Below are 18393 nucleotides of genomic sequence, written 5' to 3' on the forward strand. Positions count from 1 at the left end.
ACACCTGAACACACCTGACCACACCTGAACACACCTGAACAAACCTGACCACACCTGAACACACCTGACCACACCTGAACAAACCTGAACACACCTGAACACACCTGACCACACCTGAACACACCTGACCACACCTGAACAAACCTGAACACACCTGACCACACCTGAACACACCTGAACACACCTGACCACACCTGACCACACCTGAACACACCTGACCACACCTGAACACACCTGACCACACCTGACCACACCTGAACACACCTGACCACACCTGACCACACCTGAACACACCTGAGTCGGGGTCATGTTTCATGTTGAGGCTCATTTCTGCCCAGAAAAGAAGAACATGGGTTTAAAGTTTGGCCGGAAGAATTAAACCTCTTATTATTCTGATTCGTCATTTTTTAACTTCCTCAATTAGTTTTGATTTTTAAAGTCACGATTCTACATCACTAACTCGTAAATTCAGTTTAATATAGAATCTTATAATGTGGCCATGAAAGTCCTCATAATGAACTTCTGTCACATAATTCTGATGTAAAAGATCTCAAAGTTTCATGTTTTCTGTCAGAAATGAGCTCAGAAACATTCTGCTGCAGAAAAACCTCACGACTGCCATTTTGATTCACATGGAATCAAAACATCTGTGACGAAGAAAACAACGACACCATGAAACACAAAGACTGAAACATTCAGAGCGTCCTCAGGTTCTGAGTGTCTGAGTGAAACGTGGATCATTTTCAGGGTTTGATTATTGAATTTAAATGGACCTGAAGGACTGAAGGTCAGATAACACAGCTCTGATCACACGACTGAGGATGTTTCTCTGCACGCCGCTGGTAACCTGATCTCCATCTCAGCCACTGTGATGAGGGTCCATTCCATAAATATCATTTCTGTTAATGTTTCCTTTTCTGCCTCCCTGTGGCGACTCTCGTCTCTCCCTCCCTCTCCTCCCTCCCTCTCCTCTCTCTCTCCCTCCCTCCCTCTCCTCTCTCCCTCTCCTCTCTCCCTCCCTCCCTCCCTCCCTCTCTCTCCCTCCCTCTCCTCTCTCCCTCCCTCTCTCTCCCTCCCTCTCCTCTCTCTCTCCCTCCCTCTCTCTCCCTCCCTCTCCTCTCTCCCTCTCCTCTCTCCCTCCCTCCCTCCCTCCCTCTCTCTCCCTCCCTCTCTCTCTCCCTCTCTCTCTCTCTGAGGGTTTTTCCACTGCAGCTGATGATCAGAGTTTTGCTGCAGCTCTGCTGGGAGTCACGTTAGCTGGTTAGCTGGTTAGCTGGTTAGCTCCAGAGAGGTGAAGAGCGTCTTGCTCATTAACAGCAGCTGTTTGTAGACAAAATCTAACTAATGATAATTTAATCATTCAGTTTCTCATCTTGGTGTAAATGTGCTTCTATAACTTTAGGTCCAAACAAAGATGGCCGTCGATTGGGTCGTTGTCAGAATATCTTTTTACTTTGTTAAAAACACAAAGGTTTTGGTGATTAAAGGAGCATTCTGTAGTTTTATAGTGAGAAGAGAAAGATCGTCATCAAACTAAACAATCAAACTCTTTGTTTTCATGACTGAAGAAACAAACTGACCTTAAAGGAGCTTTACTTGTTTATATGTGGCGGACCCTGCCACCTTTCTATCTTCCATCAGTGTTCTGGACCTTATTTTCCTCTGAGAGCAGCTGGTTTATTCACTGATGGACACAGTTTGTATTATCAGCTCATTAATATTGTAAATATTAAAACCTCTCAGCTGCTGTAACGTCACAGTTAGTTACAGAAGTTACAGAGAATAAACTTCAGGCTGAGAGTCGGACTCATAGAAACATTTTGGAAAGGTGAAGTTTGTCGCAGCACGTCACCGACATCGTTTTAAGTAATGAAACAACTTTTCAGCCTCAGACGACTTTATGAATCCCACCAGAGCTCAGTGACACAAAGACGGATGAGTTATGAATAAATAAGATCTCATATCATCGGTAATAAAAAGAAGAGGAAGAAAAGATTCTAGCAGCAGTTGGTTTTATAACGAAGATGAACGGTGTTTCTGGAGGATTAGTGTTTTCCTCAGCGTCCGTCTCACCCGAGTCAAACTTTAGCGTCTGTTGTCAGATCTGCAGTGGAAGAACTCGTCCCTGTCGTCTCCGGCGCTGCAGCTCTGTGTTGTTTATATCTGGATTTTTTGGGGGCGGGGCAATAAAATACGTTTTAAAGAAGCCACCAACAGACGGTGTGGACGAGGAAGACAGATATTTTTATAACTGTGATTATTCTCTGCAATACATTCTCAGATCAGTTGGACTGACTGAAGGTTACACTGCATTATTATTATTATTATTATTATTATTATTATAAATGAATAAATACACTCCAAAGTAACAGTGAATGGTTTTGTCTTCTTTATGTGTGAATGTTTGTATCATCAGAGCTGAAACATGAAACCTTCAGACAAACGATGGTTTTTTATTGTGAGGAAACAAAAAGTGATGAACTGATATTTGTGTGAAGACTCGTCTTCAGTCAGAAGCAGCAGGATGTGATTCTTCTTCTAACGAGACAAACTTTCACCATCTGGATGGAAACTCCAGATGATTTAGAGCCGAGTGGAGAACTGTTCAGTGTGACGTGTCGGTTGGACACTTTGTGATCGTTGTAAAATAAAGATGGAGGCAGAGGAACAGAGAACAGCCACAGAGACGAGTCGTGAACGTCTTCCAGCCGCCGTCAGTCAGTTCAGGCTTTAATCTCTGTGACTCTGTGACTGTGTCTGTGACGTTAGCAGCCGGCAGCAGCAGCTCACTTCAGCCTCAGTTCAGGCTCAGTTCAGCCTCAGTTCAGACTAAGTTCATCATCCATCAACCATCAACCATCATCCATCAACCATCATCCATCAACCATCAACCATCATCCATCAACCATCAACCATCAACCATCATCCATCAACCATCAACCATCAACCATCATCCATCATCCATCAACCATCAACCATCATCCATCATCCATCAACCATCAACCATCATCCATCAACCATCAACCATCATCCATCAACCATCAACCATCAACCATCAACCATCATCCATCAACCATCAACCATCAACCATCATCCATCAACCATCAACCATCAACCATCATCCATCAACCATCATCCATCAACCATCATCCATCAACCATCAACCATCATCCATCAACCATCAACCATCAACCATCATCCATCATCCATCATCCATCAACCATCATCCATCAACCATCATCCATCATCCATCAACCATCAACCATCAACCATCATCCATCAACCATCATCCATCATCCATCATCCATCAACCATCATCCATCAACCATCATCCATCAACCATCAACCATCATCCATCAACCATCATCCATCAACCATCATCCATCAACCATCATCCATCAACCATCATCCATCAACCATCAACCATCATCCATCAACCATCAACCATCAACCATCATCCATCATCCATCATCCATCAACCATCATCCATCAACCATCATCCATCATCCATCAACCATCAACCATCAACCATCATCCATCAACCATCATCCATCAACCATCATCCATCAACCATCAACCATCATCCATCAACCATCATCCATCATCCATCAACCATCATCCATCAACCATCAACCATCATCCATCAACCATCATCCATCAACCATCATCCATCAACCATCAACCATCATCTGGTTCAGAACAGCCCGGCACAGTGATGGTTGTCACATGTTCTCCATCTGAAGAAATCGACGTGTCAGAAGATGAGCAGGTCCTCTTTCTGACAGAACACAGAAAATACAGAATATAGATGCTAGCCTGTTAGCAGTTAGCTCGCTAGCTAACTTACAGAAGTAAATGTATTAGTCCTGCAACAGAAGTCAGGACGTCTCTGGTGCTGATCCACTTCACACTGCAGACTGCTGTTTGTGTTCTGAGCCTGAACGCCTGAAAACTAACGAGACGTTCAGAGGACGTGAAGAGTTCTGCTGAGAGGAACAACCAGCGTGAACTTCTTCATCATTCTTACCTTCATAGTTAAACCATTAAAAACTTGGCTGATAAAGGTTGATGACTGAAATCTACACTGGAGTCCAGTAAAGTTCTAAAAGTTCGGGTTAAAACCGGTTTTAATGCAGTTTTCCACATTTAAAGACATTTAAAGTGGATGAACAGAGTCTGATGCAGTGCAGCAGCGCCCTCTGCCGGCGCGGCGGTGAATCACACCATGGCTCACTTGTTGCAGACGGAAAGAGACGAGGGTCAAGGCAGGGGGGGCAGGAAGGAAGGACAGAAGGAAGGAAGGACAGAAGGAAGGAAGGATGGAAGGACAGAAGGAAGGAAGGAAGGAAGGATGGAAGGACAGAAGGAAGGAAGGATGGAAGGACAGAAGGAAGGAAGGAAGGACAGAAGGAAGGAAGGAAGGAAGGACAGAAGGAAGGAAGGAAGGAAGGATGGAAGGACAGAAGGAAGGAAGGAAGGAAGGACGGAAGGAAGGAAGGAAGGAAGGATGGAAGGACAGAAGGACAGAAGGAAGGAAGGAAGGATGGAAGGAAGGAAGGAAGGAAGGAAGGATGGAAGGAAGGAAGGACAGAAGGAAGGAAGGAAGGAAGGATGGAAGGAAGGATGGAAGGAAGGAAGGAAGGAAGGATGGAAGGAAGGAAGGACAGAAGGAAGGAAGGAAGGAAGGAAGGACAGAAGGAAGGAAGGAAGGAAGGAAGGACAGAAGGAAGGAAGGAAGAATTTGAACTGAATCCTGAAAACAAGAAAATCATTCAACTGAACAACGACGTGTTTTTAAGTTTCTGAAGGTTCCCCCCTCCATGGACCTCACAGTGGTTTGGTCCACTGCCAATCAACCTGAAGCTCACACACCTGTCCTGTGTGTGGAGACTCTCAGGGAGGTGCTGGAGGTGCTGGAGGTGCTGGAGGTCCAGAGTAAGTAGATATTCTGTTAAAGGGAACTTTTACTATTTTTAGCAGCTATTTTTGTCTTGTCACAAAGTTTTGGGTTCGAACACAGACTCACCTGTTTGGGCCGAGAACACGCTCAGAACACAGTCAGAACACAGTCAGAACACAGAACACAGTCAGAACACAGAACACAGTCAGAACACAGTCAGAACACGCTCAGAACACAGTCAGAACACAGAACACAGTCAGAACACAGTCAGAACACGCTCCTCTCTCAGACAGTCTGGACTTATTTAACACCCTGATATGATTCTTCAGACTGAAGTTAAAGACAAAATACTGATGAAACCTTGATAAATGAAATAAATCTATATTTTCTCATGCAGAGACGTAACTGTGAGATAAAAAGTCATAATTCTGATTTTTAATCTCATGACTATAATTTGGACCTTTGATCTCATGATGATGACTTTAACCCAAACTTCTGACTTCCATCTCATCATTTACATTTTTATCTCATCGTTATTTATAATTCAGACATTTTATTTCATATTTCTGGACTTTTTATTTCATCATTTTGAATTTCTTTATAAATTTGACCTTCATTATTAAAAAATAAAGACGTTGATAGAAGTCATTGTAACAGTCAGTAACAATATTTCACGTTTCAAATGGACAAATTGAGCAGTCTGCTCTCCAACAGCAGACAGATCATAAATCCACTCTGGAGTCCAGTGAAGTTGTAAAAGTTCTGATTAAAACCGGTTTTATGACGGTTTTCCACACATGAAGACGTTTAAAGTGGATGAACAGAGCGTGACGCGGTGCAGCAGCGCCCTCTGCCGGCGCGGCGGTGAATCACACCAGATGACCCGTGTCTCAGTCGTCTCGGACAAAATGAGGAACGCTTCACGAATTTGCGTGTCATCCTTGCGCAGGGGCCATGCTAATCTTCTCTGTATCGTTCCAATTTTAGTATATGTGCAACCGGAGTTACACGACAGAACAGAGGGGACAGTCCGGTTTATATACGGGTCTGGACCCGGGCCCCTCCGAGTCATGGTGCGCCCTCTGACAGTCCTTTAACACGTGGCCCCTCCTCCTACAGGGGGTGGGGACAGGTAAAGGTACAACATTTTCAAACTTAAACTTTGTCAAATGGTTCCGACTCACTTCATGAAAGAAGACAACATTTTATTGTAAATATGTCAAATTTGACAAAAACAATAAACAGTAAGCAACAGGCTGCTTCTAGGAGAAAGTCACCAGTCTCCATTAGAAAAATCAGCAATTTAGTGAGTTGTTGGGGGGCTCGACTTCCTGGTTTGAGATTTCTCAGATCTTCTGTGTTTTTGGGCCGCAGTGCATCACGTGATGATGTCATCACAGTTTGAGCCTGGAGCTTCATGACAAACTAAAATCTCCTCCAGCTCCTTTTTTAAACATCCAGCCGTGTCAAGTTGTAAATTAATACAACAAAAACAAATGACGACAACACAAACATGAAACAATCCTTTAAAGGGACGCTGCGTGGTTTTAAAGAAGAAATTCAAACTCAGAATTTTAATATTTACAATATTAATGAGGTAATAATACAAAATCATGTGATTTATAGTCTGACAGACAACACACGAGACAGGAAGTCACAAAATGTTTTCAAAATTTGATTTTATTACAAAAACACAATTTAATATTTGACATGATAATAATAATAATAATAACAATATTTATAATAATAATAATAATGTCGATCCAGCAGGTCGAAGGTCATCAGGCAGACCTGTCACTCAACATGCTGCTGCTGCGGACGTCCTTCCACCGGAGAACCTGATTGGACAATCCCTCCACGTCCGCTACATGGGACAGTAACTGGGCGAGAGAGGTGTTCTGATACAGAGAGAGAGAGTGGGGTTAAAATTCAATCCAAAGCTTTATTGACATGAAAAACAACAATGGGTCTGATTTCTCTACAAGTGAGAGTCACTCATATGAAGAGTACTCGAGTAAAAGTCTTAAGTATCTGACTCACTTGTTCAGACTTCACCCCGCATATGTCGCGGTTTCTTTCTTGTGACAAATGTACTTATTGTAAGTCGCTTTGGACAAAAGCTTCTGCTAAATGCTCTGAATGTAGATGTAGATGTAAATCTGATGTTAAATGCAGTTAAGTATCAAAGTATCAGTAAAGTAACTGATCATATATTAACATGTATAAACTGTGAGTCAGCTGATTATCAGTCACTGTTGTTATCTGACTGATGAGAAAATCAATCAATTAAAAAATGTAATCTGTAAAGTAACTAGTAACTAAAGTAATCAGATAAATGTAGTGGAGTTGAAGTATAAAGTAGCAGAAAATGGAATTACTAAAGTAAAGTTAACATTCAGATTTTTCTGTTTGTTTCCGGAGTAACGAGCCTCCGTACGGTCATTAGTCATGTGACTCACCAGCTGAGTCAGCTGGTCTCTGGCGGTGTCGCTGCAGCGGACCGACGTCATGTTCTCCTCCAGAGTCTCTATAAAGTCCAGCAGCATCTTCACCACGTCCACCACGAACCTGAACCAGCAAACAGCACAGGATCCATCAGTCAGTTTCAACCAAACTCCACTCAAAAAAAACCTCTTTTAGTCCCCGAAGAACACAGTTCTGTTCAAACCTGTGATGTCATCAGTTTAACACAGGTCACAGGTCAGCAGAGCAGAGTTTTTACTGACAGGAAGTCTGTCTCACAGGTGTTACCTGTGCAGGTGAGCCTGAACAGGCAGGTTGGTTCGGCCCAGAGGTTTCATCAGCCTCTGCCTCAGACTGTTCTGATCCTTCAGGAGATCCTGCAGGTGATCACAGAACATCTGCAACATCTGGAACCTCCGAGCTGCAGGACAGGAAGTGACGTCACTGAATAGAAGAAATCCAGAATATTTTAGTTTATTGATCTATTAAAACACTCACTGAGGTAGAAGGTGTGTGTGACGTCAGCGCTCTCCTTCTCGATCTTCAGCAGCTCCATCTGAAGCTGCAGCTGCAACAAACACAATATATATTTTAATCTGAATCCAGAATGTGTTAATTATTTCATTATTCAATTTCCAGGCTCTCAGATAAACAGGAAGTGACATCACAACAGAGCGTACCTTGTCCAGCTGTCTCTGTGTTTTGATTTGCTGTTCAGCCTTGTGCAGGTGCGAGGAGAAGGCGGGGCTCAGTCTGGAGGAGGCGGAGTCTATGTCCTCCTGAGGACAGGTAAAGGTAAAACATTTTGAAACATAAACTTTGTGAAATGGTTCCGACTCAGTTAATGAAAGAAGACAACATTTTATTTCAGACATGTCAAATTTTACAAATAAAATAAACAGTAACCAACAGGCTGCTTCTAGGAGAAAGTCACCAGACTCCATTAGAAAAATCAGCAATTTAGTGAGTTGTTGAGTTGGAGACACTTAATAAACTGTGTGAAACTCTGTCTCTGACTAATTCTTCATTATTTGTTCCTTCTTGTAAATTCAGCAAATGTTCTACATGAACTTCTGTCTGTCTTTGTGTTAAAAACATCTGTTTATGTTGAACATGACTGATGTGTAGTCACTTTACTGGTGAGCTGGTGGATCTGTACTGTATGTTGGAGCAGAAGTTTCTGATGAGTGAAGGAATAAATGAAGGAATATTCACAAAATCATGAGTTGGTGTGAAGTGAACCTGTCTTATTAAACGTGTCTAACATGTCCACAGATCAGCTTCAGTCAGCCTGTAGACGACCTCTGACCTGAGACAAAGCTCCTCTGGAGACACATCTGGACAACAGGCTGGCAGCTGGAGTCACGGTGAACGGAGACAGATCCCACTGATGCATCTGAAACACGGACACAAAACTGCAACTCAACTCTGAGATGATTGGATTTCAGGGATTTCTTTCCTGTAAACATTGTCTGGTAAGGAGACATTATACTACCTGTAATATTTCAATACATTTTCCTGATTTAACTTTTGACTTTACTTGAACATTTTAAATGCAGGACTTTCACTGGTAACAGAGTCCTCTAACAGTGTAGTATAAGTACCTTTACCTGAGTAGATGATCTGAACCACTAACAGGAGAACATGTGTATAAATCTGATCTTTATCTAAACCATTCATCTGTGTTCTGCTGTATAAATGCCGAACTGACTGGTCGATCCTAAAGACTCGAGATCTACGTGTACTTCCCTCTGACAGCTCCGTACGTTCAAACAGAGAACAACCAAACTTTAAATACGCAGATTTGTAAGGGAGGTTTTGCGGAAACGGCGCGGATAACGATAAAAAAACATCCAAAAGGTTTTTACGGTAGCACTGACTCTGCTGGCTCGCATGAGGCTGAAGACAGAAGCAGAGTTAAGTCACAGTTGTTTGTTTCTTCTCACCGTTTATTCACCACAAACTCCTGTCGTCACAACAACAATGGCTGCCTGCGACCCGCCAACGGTTTGTCTTCTTCTTCTACCGCAGCAGCTGACGTCATCAGTGTTGCATTACCGCCCCCTGCTGGAGACTCCACGTCACTTCCTGCACATTCTGGTGCCAGACCATGTTGAAAATAAGGTTTAATGTAACTAATTACATTTACTCAAGTACTGTATTTAAGTACAGTATTGAGGGACTTCCTATCCGTTCATATTACAGGGAAAACATATTTTTAATGATTTAATTTGACTTTCTTTGCAGTTTCAGATTAATTATATTAAATAAAACCAACAAATAAATTATGACATATGACTATATGTTTATTTCTGGTACTTAACTATATTTTGATGCTAATACTTTGTTTGCAGATCTGGCTTGAGAATTTGTCGGTGGGTTTTACCCGAACCTGTAATAATATGACCATTAAAGCAAAGATATGGTGTTAAAATGTTACTTTGGTAAAAGTGAAAGTCACACATACAAATAGTACTTGTATAAGAGTCTTAAGTATCTGATATTAAATGTACTTAAGAATCAAAAGTGCAAGTAAAGCATTTCATACATTTACATGTAAGTATGTTGGGTCAACTAATTATGAGAATCACTGTTTTTTGTCTGATTGATGATAAAATTAATTAATTTAAAAAGATGCAGCATGTAATGTAAAGTAATCAGTAACTATAGTTATCAGATAAATGCAGTGGAGTAAAAAATACATTACTTGTCTCACAAATGTTGTGGAGTAGAAGTATCTGAGTAACAAGCCTCCGTACAGTTGTAGTAGAAGAAGCAGAAAAATGAAATACTCACATACAGTATTTGAGTAAATTACTGTCTCTCCATCCCATAACCTCAGACTGACACAACCGTACTTGATTTGTTCTGGTGATAATCCACTCTGCACGAGCTGAGTCTCATAAACACTGAAATAAATCAATCTTGGTCTTTTTCTAACTTTTCTCAGCTGATTTCAATGTTTTCTGTCTCATTTCTTGTTTTGTGTGTTGACAAAAACAGACAGGGGATCAAAAGTGCGCATGCTCAAGAGAGATGACGTCATCCATATCCACTGTTCCCATTGGCTGGCTCACCTTGGGTCCCACAGCCGTTCAGTCCTCAGTGAACAGGGTCCACACGTTGATCCGGTTCGTCCCACGGACCTGTAACTATCATCTGCACTCTCTGACTTTGATTCACTCACTTTATTAAATAGTATCTTTGAACGAAAGTCGCCATTTTGATGTTCGCTCTGCTGTAAGTAAACCCGCCACACTTCCGGTGTCCTGTGTGAGCTGTGTGTGTGTCCGGCTAGCATGCTAACGTCACTGTGCTAACGCTGTGGACTCCCATGAACATGGTGCAGCGCAGGTGTGTACTGACGCGCTGCTTATTAACCAATTAATCAACACAACGGTGATTCAGAGGTTTCAGACTTCAGTCCGACATGACAGCTAACAACGAGCTAATGCTAACGAAGCTAGCTCCTCCAGCAGCCTGTTGCTTGTAGCTGATGACTCTGCTCTCCTCTGCAGGGATTTCACCGGCTCATCTCATTAACACAGCCCGCAGAAGAAGAAGAGGAGACCCGCTAAAGCTGCCGGCTCATCCCGGGACTGAGACCCACAACATCCTGTCTGGATTAGAGCTGTTGTTAGCGGCACTTAAAGTCCAGTTTCACCGCTGCAGGCCGGGAGAGGAGGCCAGCTAGGTGGAGTCACCCAGAGAGACAGACAGGTAGACGGACAGAGGCGCTCCTGTCTCCGGGTCCAGATGGGGAACAGTGCTCTGAAGTCTCACCTGGAGACCTCCCAGAAGACTGGGGTGTTCCAGCTGACAGCGAAGGGGCTCCAGGAGGTGAGAGACACACCTGTACATCCTGCCATGACGTCACTCCGATAACTAATTCTACAAAACAACCAAGAAGTTTATAATATTCATGAGATCCAACAGACACAGAAACGATACGACTACTAAACCAAACGTGGTGGAGTTTTAAAGTCTTGCAGGATTTATCGGTTCTGACAGAAGAAGACTGGATCCTGTCAGAATTAAAACCTCCTCATAGAGAAATCCCAGAGGATTTTACTGGAACCAGTAGATTAAAAACAGATTTCTAGTTGGATTTAGGAAATCCTAAAAGAACCGAACATTTTTGATTCCTAAAGGATTTTTTTAAATTTAAGGGAATCCTGAACAGTAACTATTCGCAGAGGACCTTTAGTTTCACAGATGTGAGCTGATGACGCTGATCCACTCAGACACAATCTGCTGTTTTTACCAAAAATATGTAGAGACCAAAGTCACGACACATGAAGACACACTGACACGAACCTCTGATCAGAGTCTCCAGTCTGTCACATTTTCAGTTTTCCTGTCATGAACAGAATCTTTTGGGTTTTGGTCAAACAACAAAACATTTGAAAACTTCGACTTGGACTCTGAAACTGAAGCAGACATTTATTTGTGTTGAAAATAAACAGATTAATCTAATTAGTAGCTGTATGTGTTCAGTACCCTGCAGGTCCGGTTGTTGTGTCGTGAGCTCAGCTGCAGTTTAAAGTCAAACAGAGAGAAACATGTTCTGACATGTAGTCGACTCAGACGTGTTCTAGACAGAAACCTGCAGCTGGACTCGATCCATCAGAGCATTTCCTCCTCATTGTTTCTCAGGATTGATCACCTGTCAACACTTGTCAGACATCAGACGCTGAGACTTCCTGTTTGTGTTTCAGTTTCCAGAGGAGCTGCAGCGACTCACCAGTAACCTGCGGACCGTGGATCTGTCGGGGAACAAGATCGAGGTTCTTCCTGCCTCAATCGGAAACTTCCTGCAGCTCAAGAGTCTGACGCTCAACTCCAACAAACTCAGTGAGTGTTTGATGTCGGCGCTCTGCAGCCGATTCTCTTTGGGTTTTGTCTTTCAGAGGAAACAGAGACAGAGGAGTGATGGACACAGACCAGGAGCTCCACGAGGCTGCTGGTCTGTGTTGGTGTCTCTGTCCCGTCAGAACCAGCACAGATCATCCAGTAACCAGCTGTTTGTTGTCTTTCTGTCCTCAGCTTGCATCCCCAGTGAGATCTCCAAGCTGAAGAAACTGGAGACTCTGAGTCTGAATGGGAACCGGATCCAGCAGCTGGCCCCCACTCTGGGCCAGCTCAAAGCTCTGCGGACCCTCAGCCTGTCCGGGAACCAGTTCTCAGAGTTCCCCTCCGGACTGGGAAGCCTGAGGCATCTGGACCTGCTGGACCTGTCTCGCAACCAGATCCGGAACGTCCCCCCAGAGGTGTCAGAGCTGCAGGCCATCGAGATCAACCTCAACCAGAACCAGGTACCTCCGGTCTCACAGTCCCTATCAGAACACTGTGAGACACCAGATCACCAAACAGTGTGTATGAGGCTCCTCCACACTCCCCAACGCTCACTGTCCTCCTCTTCCTGCAGATCTCCGTCCTGTCAGCGGAGGTGGCCATGTGTCCCCGTCTGAAGGTCCTCCGTCTGGAGGAGAACTGTCTGGAGCTGTCCTCCATCCCTCTGTCCATCCTGAGGGACTCCCAGGTGTCTCTGTTCTCTGTGGAGGGAAACCTGTTTGAGGTGAAGAGTCTCCGAGACCTGCAGGGATACGACAAGGTCAGACCTGCTTCCCTTCTGCTTTTGTAACGTTCTCTGTTGGTCTCTGTTGGTCTCTGATGGTCTCTGATGGTCTCTAATGGTCTCTGTTGTCTCCTCCTCAGTACATGGAGCGCTTCACAGCCACCAAGAAGAAGTTTGCCTGAAGACGCTCGATGACGAGACTGAACCTTAGAGCGCTGGGGTCAAAAGAGACTCCACCCACCACCGCTGCTTCTTCTTCTGCTGCTAAAATACAGACCCTACACAGTTGGGACAGTCCTCCTCACATGGCCACCCCACCGGACCGGACACAGAGACAAAGAGGATGTCTGTCCAACACGAGACCTGCTGCTTCAGTCTAAATCATTTAACCTGCAGACAGACGGACGGACGGACACAGAGGACATGAAGAACCAGGATTAACATGAGAGAAGAAGAAAGTGTCTCCAGCAGAGACTCAGGAACAGAAACATTAACAGATTAATTCACTTCGTTTGTCTCTTTAAATTATTATTTAATTTAACAGTTGAACTCATCAAACGTCTCAGAGACCAAACTGACCTCTGACGTTTGGAGGAACAGAACGATGAAGATGATGAACGTGTCTCCTCTTCAGTCACTACAACGTCTTCTCAAACTGAACCGTTCATCAAAATGGAAATTATTGTTAGACAGAAATTATAATAATTAAAATTCAACCTTGTAGTAATAAAGTGGTTTAACAGGATAAATCAGTGAATATGAAGATCTGTGATGATGAAGACAGGAATGTTTTTGCTCAGTGTGACATCAGTGAGAGAAGTTTATCAGTAAGTTCTGGTCATTCAAACTAACTCATTCAATTTAAATTCATGCTTTCTCCGACTGAAGAAGAGCAGATGTGATGAATGAAGGACGAGTTCTCAGAGCTTTTTTACATTTTCTGTGTTTTTATCAGAAATCATAAATGTGTCTGATGATGTGACGCAGGTGAACTGAGAGAACGACTCGTTTTCTTCTTCTTTGATTCTTTTAAGATCTAAATCTTGTGGAAATTCATCTGAAATATTAATTCTTCTAATTTAAACATCAGAACAAAGTGCTGACTCAGCTCCACCTGCTGCTGAAGAAGAGTTATGGTTCTGACTTTATTTTGAAGGCTAACGAGAGTCCAGTTGTTTCATGTGAAGACGAGTTTGTCACTAAGTCAGAACCGTTCAGTCAGGAGGAGACGAGGAGACGATCCTGAAGACTTTGTCTTTGTTTCACATGAACGTGTGAACGTCTGATTGGTCGTGTCTGAACACTAAACTCCTCCACTTCCTGTCTGCTGCATGTTTAAAGGACACTTCCACGTAACTTTGGAGTTTGTTTTGTGTGAAGTCGTTTCTGAATCCGTTTTATTAACACGTGTTCATTTTCACTTCCTGCTGCAGAAATCTGAGGTTTCTGGTTCCAAACCCGCTCGGTGCTCTGGTCCATTATTCTTTACTATTTTGTCCTTTTAAACAAATTTTACAGGAGAAACTTTGATGGATTCAGTCCAGTACTCTGATCATATACTTGAGTAAAAGTACTTCCACAGTGTGTAGAAATACTTTGTTACAAGTAAAAGTCCTCCTCTCAAAGGTTAGTAAAAGTACAGAAGTATTTGCATTAAAACATACTTAAATATTAAAAGTACTCATTATGCAAAATGGCTCGATTCACGTTCTTTGATCGCATACTTATTATCAGTGGTGAAAAGTAACTAAGTACATTTACTCAAGCTCTGTACTTAATTTTAATTTAAGGTACTTTGAGGGTTTCATTTCATCAACTTTATACTTCTGCTCCATCACATCTCAGAGAAAAAGTTGTACTTTCTACTCCACTACATTTATTTGATTACTTTAGTTACTAGTTACTTTACAGATTACATTTTTAAATTGATTGATCTTCTCATCAATCAGATAAAAACTGATTGTGACGATCAGCTGACTCAGTTTATACATGTAAATATATGATCAGTTACTTTACTGATACTTTGATACTCGAGTACATTTAACATCAGATACTTTCAGACTTTTACTTGAGTACAACTGTTGGGTACTTTTTACAACACTGTCAGTTTATCAACACATCTGGAGATACGTGGTTTTCACTGGACAGGAAGGTAATCTGAAGAGTAACTAGTAACTAAAGCTGTCAGACAAATGTAGTGGAGTAAAAAGTACAATACTTCCCTCTGAGTTGTAGTGGAGTAGAAGTGTAAAGTTACATAAAATGGAAATACTCAAATAAAGCAGCTTGATTTTGTACTGAAGTACTCGAGTAAATGTACTTAGTTACTTTCCAGGTTACAAACACTGATAAATGATGATAAAATAATTTGTAATCATCTCAGTTACACAAACAACTTGTTTGTTGAGTTTTCTGTTTCCACTGATGGAATGTAACTAAGTACATTTACTCAGGTACTTGTACTTTACTTTCCATTACTTTTCCATTTCCTGCTACTTAATACTTCCACTACACCACATTTTGGAGGCAAATATAGTACTTTCTACTCCATTACATTTATCAGATAACTTCAGTTACCAGTTACTTTTCAGATTACAGTGTTTCCTCCCCTTCCCGTCCAGAAGAAAAAGAAAAGATCTGAAAAGTCAAAATGTACAAAAGTAGAAACTACAAATGTAGTGGAGTAGAAGAAATACTCAAGTACAAGTCCCTCGAAGTTGTACTCAGGTGCAGTACTTTATTAATGAGCTTAGTTACTTTCCACCCTGGGCTTAGCAGAAGACTTCATTACAGCACCTGAGCTCTGATGTCACACCACCAGGTGGCGGTCACGCGCAGTGAGTCTTGTCGTTCACACACACGCACGCACACACACACACACACCTCCCCTCCACATTCCTCAGGGAGTGAGACCAACTAGTGTGAAGCTAGACGGAATGTAAACTGAACTTCCGGTTACGCGTTTTTATTGAATTCCTAAAAATGTTAACTAATTAATTTTACTACTTTATTTATTATAGTTATAGTAGTATAGTGTAGTATAGTGTAGTATAGTTATACCCTAAGTTTATTAGTAATTACCAACGGAGATGGCTGACAGAATAAAAGCATAACGTGTATGAAATCAACGTTTAAAACTACCTGTGCCTGCGGCAGCATTTATGAGCCTCCAGTTAGAAAATAAATTAAATAATACATGTTAATACTTTCATACGTGTGAATGAAAGAAATTGTCGGAAATGGAATTATTCAATTACAAATCAAATATAAACTGACCTGACCTGAAAATCTGTTTTTTAAAATACGGTCGTCTTTTATTTCTGAAGGCAGTTGATTTCCGGTGTCGTCGTGCTGTAATGTCTGTACCTTGACGCCATTTTGTGCCTCAGAGACGAGCCGCGCCGGGCTGAGAGGTTCTGCTCGTCAGACTCACACCAGCTCCGTGTCTTCTCTCCGGGACGGAACACAACGCGAACTTTCGTCTGTAATCGGCTTCAATCCGCAGTTTGTTTCTCAGCGACATGAATCCGACTTTATGAGTTTGACGTGTTCTCCTCCGGACCGCCGGACCCAGTCTTTCCTCCGGTGGACATCCTGTTCGTCCGGCTGGAAATGAGGCTTCAGTGAGGGAGTGAGACCCAGCCGAGCCGAACTGACCCGGTTCATGTGGATGACGGTTTCACATCCACAGAACGAGAAGATGAAGCTGTTCCTGTGGATTCTTGTGTTTTTCTCCCGGACTCGTGCGGGGCGCTGCGGACACGGTGAGTTCATGGACCCGTGAAGTTAAATCAGCGTCTTGTTGTTCGGAGTTTGGTTCATTCATCAAAGTCCAGAATGTGCTGGAATGCGGCTTCTTTTCAAGGCCGAACTCCATCTGAAATATGTTGAATTTAAAGTTGAGCAAGTTTCCATCATTGGACTCTGATGACGTCCCCTGGACACTTTAATACGTCAGCGAGCAGCTGATGTCAAACTTGTTTTCTCACGTTGCCTTCGCCTCTGAGCTGAACTCAGACGCCTGTTTGTGAGCAGCTGAATCATTAAAAACCTAAAAATGTCGTCAGAACAAGTCGCTGTGAGTTGGTTGTATTCATGCCGGATCAAGCAGGAGACAAGTGTGAACTTAAAGAAGTCCAACATGTGTCTGTTCTGTACAGAAACGAGCTAAAAAGCAAAGGATCTGTTTTCTGCAGTTTGGCAGGTGAAGTCTCGCCGCAGAGTTGAGCTGCGTTCACGGGCCAAAGTGCAGGTCTGAGTTTCTGAGGGAATGTGAGCCCACAGAGGCTTTAACATCCAGCAGCTCTGCACACACACAGGTCATTATGCGCTGGGCCTGTAACATGAGAACAAGCTTATTAATGTAATTGTTAGGAAACTGCGTCACGTGTTTGCAGCACAAATACAAGAATTCATCAAGAAAACAAAGAAATAAACCAAACAACACAAAACATCTTTCACTCTTTAATCTGTGAATTTAAACTTCACAGTTTGAAAGTTTCATCATTAATGTGGCTGATTTAAACCACCTGTAGTGAGGAGGTCAGAGGTCACAGGTCACATGATGGTGACCTCACTGATTTGCAGAAACAGTAAAAATGAGGAAAAGACAAAAACTGTGTGTGTGTGTGTGTGTGTGTGTGTGTGTGTGGAGTCAGACCGACGGATGCTGCCTTCCCATAATGCACTGCGCAGAGGAAGCTTCAACATAGTAAAATAAGTGGTGGATGGAGGCGTACGATGACATCACCACCCCCACTGGCTCAGTGTTGGATGCTTTGTGATGTCATCAGTGGAGGGAAATGACACCCAGTGATGTCATGAGTGGAGGGATGTGATGTGTGTCGGATCTGTGTCGCGGGCGGCAGCTGACGGTTGATGATGTCATTGAGTCTGACTTCTTGTTTTTTCCCAGCATGCCTCTGCTGACTGATGGTTGAGGAGGATCGGTTGATGTTAACGCCTTGTTTAGGTTAAGAAGTCAGATATTTGTTGGTTTCAGCTTCGTCTGATAATAAACTGAATATTTTGTTGTTTTGGACCAAAACCGAGACATTAGCAGGAGACGTCACTCTGACTGTGACAGTGTGACGTTCATGTTTGTTGAGTCAGTGACGGTCACGGTCGTTAGTGGCAGCCTCTCACAGGAGGACGGACTCTCACGTTATGGTAAAAATAAAAGTCCTGTTGTGATTATTTTGACAGTTATTACAGTCAGATGATCGTTTCTGCATCATAATTGTGATGTTGACTGAAGAAACGATTAAAGTCCTGATGATGTGACATTTATTGGTGGTTTCTTCCATCTGGAGCAGAACGTCTGCAGGACGTGGTTCTGATGAACACTTCATTAAAACGCTGTCACCTGGATCTCACTCTCGGCCGTATTGTGATTACGGCTCTACAGTGTGACGCGTCCCTGTTCTCCAGCATGTCACACCTGACTGGAGAC

The 18393-nt window shown here is 42.8% G+C and overlaps 3 protein-coding genes across 8 annotated transcripts in view; 2 read left to right on the forward strand and 1 right to left on the reverse strand.

Moving 5' to 3' along the window:
* Positions 1-6562: 6562 nt before the first annotated feature.
* On the reverse strand, positions 6563-10291 carry haus2 (HAUS augmin like complex subunit 2). 4 transcript variants are annotated; one of them, XM_084381441.1, is made up of 8 exons: positions 10160-10291; positions 9310-9460; positions 8673-8759; positions 8044-8142; positions 7862-7931; positions 7652-7784; positions 7360-7468; positions 6563-6798 (listed from the first exon to the last, which is right to left on the reverse strand). In XM_084381441.1, the coding sequence occupies exons 3-8, from the start codon at positions 8757-8759 to the stop codon at positions 6682-6684; spliced, it is 615 nt and encodes a 204-aa protein (XP_084237567.1). In that variant the 5' UTR covers positions 9310-9460; positions 10160-10291; the 3' UTR covers positions 6563-6681. The 4 variants fall into 4 exon arrangements, with proteins under 4 accessions (XP_084237567.1, XP_084237566.1, XP_084237569.1 ...); XM_084381440.1 differs by lacking the exons at positions 9310-9460; positions 10160-10291 and adding an exon at positions 9244-9298; XM_084381443.1 differs by lacking the exons at positions 9310-9460; positions 10160-10291 and adding an exon at positions 8974-9220.
* lrrc57 (leucine rich repeat containing 57) lies at positions 8747-13892 on the forward strand. 3 transcript variants are annotated; one of them, XM_084381437.1, is made up of 7 exons: positions 8747-8838; positions 10367-10717; positions 10882-11203; positions 12082-12217; positions 12410-12678; positions 12792-12977; positions 13082-13892. In XM_084381437.1, exons 3-7 carry the CDS (start codon positions 11120-11122, stop codon positions 13121-13123), a joined length of 717 nt encoding a protein of 238 aa, XP_084237563.1. In that variant the 5' UTR covers positions 8747-8838; positions 10367-10717; positions 10882-11119; the 3' UTR covers positions 13124-13892. The 3 variants fall into 3 exon arrangements, with proteins under 3 accessions (XP_084237563.1, XP_084237564.1, XP_084237565.1); XM_084381438.1 differs by having other exon boundaries at positions 10367-10603; XM_084381439.1 differs by having other exon boundaries at positions 10367-10494.
* Positions 13893-16260: 2368 nt separating this feature from the next.
* The window catches only part of tyro3 (TYRO3 protein tyrosine kinase), a 23997-nt gene continuing 21864 nt past the window's right edge, over positions 16261-18393 (forward strand). Inside the window, exon 1 of the mRNA XM_084382004.1 lies at positions 16261-16705. Within this exon, the coding sequence (XP_084238130.1) occupies positions 16606-16705 (100 nt within the window). The 5' untranslated portion in view covers positions 16261-16605. The remainder of the gene's footprint in view (positions 16706-18393) is intronic.

The sequence above is a fragment of the Pagrus pagrus genome (genome assembly GCF_965226575.1).
Source record: "Pagrus pagrus genome assembly, chromosome: 18".
Taxonomy (NCBI): domain Eukaryota; kingdom Metazoa; phylum Chordata; class Actinopteri; order Spariformes; family Sparidae; genus Pagrus; species Pagrus pagrus.